This window comes from Equus quagga, chromosome 8 (genome assembly GCF_021613505.1).
Source record: "Equus quagga isolate Etosha38 chromosome 8, UCLA_HA_Equagga_1.0, whole genome shotgun sequence".
Taxonomy (NCBI): Eukaryota; Metazoa; Chordata; class Mammalia; order Perissodactyla; family Equidae; genus Equus; species Equus quagga.
The window spans coordinates 119,733,160-119,741,199 of NC_060274.1; the positions used below are offsets into that span (position 1 = coordinate 119,733,160).

Genomic DNA, 8,040 nt, shown 5'->3' on the forward strand with positions numbered 1-8,040 from the left:
AACGGATACTTGAAGGGGCATTTGGGACACAAGAGTAAGAAAAGACATCAGAAGGCCATAAGGATTTTCACTAAAATTCAAAACTACAGATATACGTAGATGCATAAAACCAATGTATTAACGAGAAATTATATCACAAGGGAGCTGGCCCGGTGGCACGGTGGTTAAGTTCACACGTTCCACTTTGGTGGCCCGGGGTTAGCCGGTTTGGATCCCGGGTGCGGACGTGGCACCGCTTGGCAAGCCATGCTGTGGTAGGTGTCCCGCGTATAAAGTAGAGGAAGATGGGCACGGACGTTAGTTCAGGGCCCGTCTTCCTCAGTAAAAAGAGGAGGATTGGCGGTGGATGTTAGCTCAGGGCTAATCTTCCTCAAAAAGAAAAAAATTAAAAAAATATATCACATGAATAAATACACGTAGAGTTACAAATTGTTTTGCCAAAAGGTTTAGAACCATTGCAAGACTTGTGTCGATTCGGAGAAATGCATGCTTCCCATTCTAAGGTATTCCTTGCACATTTATTTTTGATTGGATCCTCTGGGGGAAGGGGCGTGGCCCCGTGTGACAGGTGGCTCTGGGGCCCAGGCAGGGAGAGTCACATGTCAGAATGACTCCCAGGAGAGTCCTGTTCCCCTGTCATCAGCACACAGACCCAGAAGTCCCCTCCATCTGCCCTGTTCCTGCCATGAGCGGTGGCCTCCTGTGCTGGGTGGTCTTTTGTCTCCTGCAGGCAGGTGAGTCCTGGGCAGGGATTTTCATGAGTGAAAATGTCAAGGTCCCACTGCTAAGCCTTTCTGTTGTGTCTGTAGCATCAGCTTCTTCTCCTTCTCCACAGCTCCAGTGAATGCTGGTGTCACTCAGAACCCAAAATTCCAGGTCCTGAGGAGAGGAGAGAACACGACACTGAGATGTGCCCAGGATATGAACCACAACTCTATGTACTGGTATCAACAAGACCTGGGACATGGGCTGAGGCTGATCCACTACTCAGTTGGTGCTGATGTCACTGCAAACGGAGATGTTCCCGATGGTTACAGAGTCTCTAGATCAGATACAAAGAACTTCGCCCTCATGCTGGAGTCCGCTACCCCCTCCCAGACATCTGTGTACTTCTGTGCCAGCAGTTAGCCCACAGTGCTGCACGGCTGACTCCTCTCTGCACAAAAAGCCAGGGGGAGGCCTTGCACCCACGACTCAGCTGAGCCCTTTGCAGACTCCTGGCCAAGGGAGAAATTGGAGCCCAGTGGTCCGTGCATGCAAAGTGAATTCCAGAGTGTGCTGAGGTCTATCTCCAGGGAGGTCTCAGCCATGCCCGACCCTGACCGCAGCTCATCGGGTGGACATGTCTCCACCGTTGTGCTCTGTGTTTCCTCTGCAGCTTCTGCCTTAGCTGGGAAGGTGCTTCCTCAGCTCTGACTTTTCTAGTCATGGGCCTGAGCCTGACTCCTCCAGCATGGAAAGTCCTTGGCAAGTAGACAAATCCAGACCCTTCATCTCTCCCTGGGCAACTCATTGCTGTCTGTCTCTACAGTCTTCCCCCAGCCCTGGCCCTCAGGTGGTCTCTGCTCCTGTCCACCTCTCTTGTCCAGGGCAGTCACACTACAGGACCTGCTGCGTCTTCCTTTCCCCACCTCTCTGGCTCCAGCTTGCACAGCTCCCCCCACCCTCTCTCCTCCTGGCTCCCTTCTAGTCTCTCCTCTGTGTCAGATCTCTTCCCATCTCAGAGACTTCAAAGGCTGTTTCCTCTGCACTGGACATGAAACTTTTCTCTTTGTGATAGCTAACTCCTACTCACACTCCCATTCAAGGTCCCACTGGATGGACAGACACTTCTGTGTATACCTATTTCCCAGGGGAATTGTGGGCACAGATGGGATGTTTCTGTTCTGGATTTTCCAGGTCTCAGCTACAAAAGGCTCTCCCATGACTGGGGATACCGTCTCCCTCCTACTCAGAGGCAGGGCTCTGTGTCCTGCTTCTCTCTCCCGCATGAGCCTCTGTGATGCTGGAGTTGCAGGGAGCCCAGGACACCTGGTCAGAGTGAGGAGACCAGTGGAGACAGGGATTCAATCTCATCTCTAGAAACATCCCTGGACCCAGTTCTGTTGTACCCGAAGGCAAGCACTCTGGTCTCCCTTTGGGCTCCACAGTCTGAGAAATGTCCTTCATAGATTCATAGCTGATCAGCTCAGAGATCTGATGACAAACCAAAGTTAAATCCTCAGAGCAGAGGGAATAGCCGTGCGTTTCTGCAATGCCAGCAGGAATACAGTGCAGTAGAGATACTGCTCCCCAAGGAGAGACCTGGCTCCAAAACAGGAAAGAGCAGAGATGATTGAAAGACCATTTCTCAGGACAATCTTTCCCTCCACTGACCACAATCAGTTCCTAGTAAGCCTGTCTGACCACTCTTCTCACCCAATCAGCTGAGTACCCAGGAAATCACATGTCCCAGGATCTTGTCACAACGGGGCAAACAATTCAGATACCAGCTTCCTTCCTGCACCACAGTGACCGCCCTCTGGAAACTTAGTCTCTTCAGCAAAGAGCTGCCTTCTCCTGGCCAGTTATAGCCTGGCAGGCTTGATTCACGATTAATGTAACTTCTCAATCTACTAAAGCAAGATCATATGACTTTAAAGAAAGCATATTCATTTCACTTTGTAAAAGTCAGCACTCAGTAGAAACTGAGTACTTTTGCTCCCTAATAGTCTTGAATTGATCGATGGTAGAGCAAATCTTGATGCAAGGACTTGGGGTCCTAGTGCTTTTCATATTTCAGCTCCCAGTTACTGAGAATACATGAGAATAAAAGAGTCCCCTTGTGTGTCAGGTGGTCTGCTTTGAGTTTATAGAAGAACATTTAATTGTTGCACAAGTACAGGAACATTTATTTTCCCAAGCCATTCTGTCAGTTAGTCTGGGGATTTACAGTTTAAAATATGGCATGTTCTTTAACCTTACTGAGCATAAGGTCTAGAAATGTAATTCTGATATCTAGGATATTTCTTGAAGTTTTAGGTTGGGCAAAAAGGAAAAAAGATGGGATATCTGTAGATTTAGGAATTTATATACTATAAATAAATATATAATCTCCTTGAAAGGAGATGAAGCAAATGTCATGAATGCATGAACTCACGGGCTCTAATTTATGGAGATAGTGTATTTAAAAGGAAACGGAAAATCAGAATTGCATTCTGGAACTAACTAACTAACTAATTAACTAACTAACTAACTAACTAACTAACTAACTAACTAACTAACACTAGGAAATGCCCTGAGCACATTTCCTAATACTAGGAACCTAAAAGAGCAGGTCTATTCAGCAGCCCACAGCACATAAGACTGTTCTTGGGCTCACGCATTTGGAAGTTAGATTTGAGAGGCTTTTTTTCTTTTGTTTGAGGAAGATTAGCCCTGAACTAACATCTGCTGCCAATCCTCCTCTTTTTTGCTGAGGTAGACTGGCTCTGAGGTAACATCCGTGCCTATCTTCCTCTACTTTATATGTGGGACACCTACCACAGCATGGTTTGCCAAGCGGTGCCATGTCCACACCCAGGATCGGAACCGCTGAACCCCAGGCAACTGAAGTGGAATGTGCGAACTTAACCACTGTGCCACCGGGCCAGCCCCTTGAGAGTGATGCAAAAAGTAAGGACTCTTGAAGTTCTGAATTCCCCACCCAGGCCCCTCAGGAATTCCACAGATTAACACTGACAAATATTCTCCGACTATTAAGAATAATAAAACAAAACCAATGAGAAAAAGTGAACAGAAATAAAAACCTTTTGAAATGAACAACCATTTGGTATTATAACATATGAAAGTTGAAAAGTAACATTCAAATGAATGCAAGAGTGAATTGAAACATGAGAAAGGAAAAAAAGATTATCAAGAGACATCAGCCAATTTTCATTGTATAGTTCTTTCACCTCCTTCATTAAATTTATTCCTAGATATTTTATTCTTTTTGCTGTAATTGTAAATGCACCCATGTTCTTGAGTTCTCTTTCTGTTATTTCATTATTAGAGTATAATTATGCAACTGATTTTTGTAATTTGATTTTGTACTCTGAAACTATAAGACATTATTGAAAGAAATCGATGATGACATAAAGAAGTGGAAAAATATACTCTGAATAGAGATTGAAAGAATAAACATAGTTAAAATATCCATATTACCTCAAGCAATCTACAGAGTCAAGGCAATCCCAATGACATTCTTCACGGAAATAGAGCAAAGAATCATAAAATTCATATGGAGAAACTATAGACCCTGAATAGCTAAAGCAATCCTGAGGAAAAAAAGTCAAGTTGGAGGCATCACAATCCCTGACTTCAAAGCATACTTCAAAGCTATGGTAATCAAAACAGCATTGTATTGGTACAAAAACAAACACACAGAGCAATGGAACAGAATTGGAAGGCCAGAAATACAACCACACTTCTACGGAATAGCTTATCTTGGACAAATGATCCAAGAACATATAATGGATAGAGGAAAGTCTCTTCAATGGTGGAAAACTGGACTGTCACATGCAAAAGAATGAAAGTAGACCATTATCTTACTCTGGACACAAAAATTAACTCAAAATGGATTAAAGACTAGAAGGTAAGAAGCGAAACCATAAGACTCCTAGAAGAAAATATAGGCAGTACGGTCTTTGACAATGATCTTAGCAGCATCTTTTCGAATACCATGTCCACTCAAGCAAGGGAAACAAAAGAAAAAATAAACAAATGCGACTACATCAGACTAAAGGGCCTCTGTGAGGCAAAAGAAACCATGAACAAAATAAAAAGTCAACCCACCAACTGGGAGAAACTATTTGCAAATCATATATCTGACATGGAGTGGATATCAAAAATATATAAGGAACTCATACAACCCAACTATAAAAAAACAAACAACCCAATCAAGAAATGGGCACATGATATGAACAGACATTTTTCCAAAGAAGATATACAGATGGCCAACAGGCACATAAAAAGATGTTAAACATCACTAATCATTAGGGAAAAACAAATCAAAACTACAATGAGATATCACTTTATATGTGTTAGAATGCTATAATTACCAAGGAAAAAAGAAATGCTAGAGAAGATGAAGAGAAAAGGGAATCCTCACCCGTTACTGGCGGGAATGCAAACTAGTACAGCCACTATAGAAAACAGTATAGAGATTTCTTGACAAATTAAAAATAGAAATACCACATGACCTATGTATCCCACTACTGGACATTCATCCAAAGAACTTGAAATTAACAATTCAAAGAGTCTTATGCATCCCTATGTTCATTGCAGCATTATTCACCATAGCCAAGACATGGAAACAACCCAAGTGTCCATCAACTGATGAATGGATAAAGAAGATATGGTGTATATCTACATACAAGGGGATACTACTCAGCCGTAACAAAGACTAAATTTTCCCATTTGCAATGACATGGGTGGACCTTGAGGGTGTTATGTTAAGCGAAGTAAGCCAGACAGAGAAAGACAGACACTGCATGATTTCATTCATGTGTGGAAGATAAATAAACACATGGTCAAAGAGAACAGATTACTGGTTACCAGATGGGAAGGGGGTTGGGGGGTGGGCATAGAGGGTAAAGGGGCACATATATATGATGACTGACAAATAATAATGTACACCTGAAATTTCACAAAGTTAGAAACTATTACGATCTCAATAAAATAATTTAAAACACACACAAAAAATCAGCTAACAAAAAAGCATCACGTAAGATATTTGGAAATGATTAACATAATCATTGACAAAAATAATGGGTAAATCAAATAGCAGAGTCAATCATCTGCTAAATGCTAAAGAGATTATGAATAACACAAAAAACTAATCAGAGGAAATTACCTAGAAAGTAGCATGGGAAATTAAATGTGAAATATGGAAAAGAAGTTAAAGGACAAGGATGAAAAATCATACATAATATTTTATTAGGATTTCCTCTTTTTTCTTCCATTTAATTGAAATTTCAGAAAGAGAAAATAGTGAACTGATATAAGGTGATGTTGTATGAGATGTTACTGGGGACTTTTGAAATGTGATTAGAGACATAAACCTTTGGATTAAGGAGGAGAATTGAAATGAATCCCAGTAAGGTAAACAGATGCATCTCAGTGAGATTGTTGAATGTGAATGACAAAGGGAAGATTTAAAAGAAGTAAAAAGGAAAAGACAAATATTTCCCAAAGAAATACTTAGACTGAGAGCAACAGTGAAAGTCAGAAAAGAGGGTTAAAAATGATTATTATTCTGGACCTTATTCATTTAAGAATAAGGTTGATGGGGGGCTGGCCCCGTGGCCGAGTGGTTAAGTTCGCGTGCTCTGCTGCAGGCGGCCCAGTGTTTCGTTGGTTCGAATCCTGGGTGCGGACATGGCACTGCTCATCAAACCACGCTGAGGCAGCATCCCACATGCCACAACTAGAAGAACCCACAACGAAGAATATACAACTATGTACCGGGGCGCTTCGGGGAGAAAAAGGAAAAAATAAAATCTTTAAAAAAAAAAAAAAAAAAAAAAAAAAAAGAATAAGGTTGATGAAAAACTATTTTCAGGAAAGGAAAATTTTAAAAATCTCAAAATTACACTTAAGGAAGATGGAAAATGATCCCAGAAGATATGGAACACATATGTGATGGAGTCAATTTAATATGGTATTCATGTACTCAAATCTAAAGAGCTTGACTACTATCTAATATGAGTGCTAATATTAAAATATCCTTGGTGTACAAGGTTGTACAAGTTAATTGAATTGAAAGTGTTCAAATTTATTTGGTTTGAAAAGAGTGGAGATATTTAGTAGACTTCCCATTGCGTATGCTTTTAAAAAATAAGAGTAACCATAGAAAGGTAAAAATAGAGTATATAATGTACAGGAGTAGAAAAGGGAATAGTAAAGAAATAGAATTAATTCAAATAAGGCAGAGAAGGAGAAAAGAGAACAAAGAGAAAAAAATGAGGAAGCAGAACAAATATAAAGCATAAAAATGCTGTTAGAAAAAAACATAAAAATATCATTAATCAAACTCAATATTAAGGGCCCTGCTTGTTAAAAATCTTGGCAATTTGATGTTGTCAGATTGAGGTTAAAACATGAAGTTACATAATATTAAAAATAGAAACATCTAAATTTTAAGGACACAGACTAGTCAAAAAACCCTAACCAGAAGAAATCTGGTGTAGCTATTAAAATACAAAGAATATCTAAGTCAAAAAGCATCATTATTGGCACCAGCCCAGTGGCACAGCGCTTAAGTTTGCGCCCTCCACTTGGGTGGCCCAGGGTTCACCGGTTTGGATCCTGGGTGCAGATGTATGCACCACTTATTGAACCATGCTATCGCAGTCATCCCATGTATACAGTAGAGGAAGATGGCCACAGATGTTAACTTAGGGCCAATCTTCCTCAGCAAAAAAGAGGAGGATTGGTGGTGGATGTTAGCTCAGGGCTAATCTTCCTCAAAAAAAAAAAAAAAGTGTCATTATTGCTTTTCTAAGTTTGGTAGATACTAGCAATTAGTTCAGTTATTTTAATGGCTAAGAAATGGGCAAGTTGCACTTCATGATAGGAGATTAAAATTCTAATAAACATGTATGTGTAAGAAATATTGATTCAGATACAAAACTGACAATATAAAATGAGAAGCTGACAAAAGTACCATTTTGGTGGAAAATTTTAACAAGGATTCCTTCATAAATAATAGATCAACAGACAACAAACTAGTAAAGATATATAACATTGGAATAATCGATTTAAGGAGACCAATGTGAAGAAAAAAATATAAAATCCTGCACACCAAAATAGAAAAGTCAATTTATATTAAATGACTACTGATTAGGCCAGAAAGAAGGTCTCAATAAGTTGTAAAGTACTAGTATCATAAAGATAGCCTTCTCCAACAAAAGTGCGTTAAGTATTAAAAACAAAAGATAACTTTAAAAAAACCCTCATATTTATAAATGTAAAAACAGAAACCCAAGTAATTCCTCAGTTTTACCAGAACTTATACTA

The 8,040-nt window shown here is 40.2% G+C and overlaps 1 gene segment (V, D, J or C); it reads left to right on the top strand.

Annotated features, from left to right (window-relative positions):
• Positions 1-651: 651 nt before the first annotated feature.
• Positions 652-1,128, top strand: LOC124243937 (T cell receptor beta variable 6-1-like). The segment is given in 2 exon segments: positions 652-734; positions 836-1,128. Coding segments are annotated over 2 exon segments (342 nt in total).
• Positions 1,129-8,040: the final 6,912 nt, after the last annotated feature.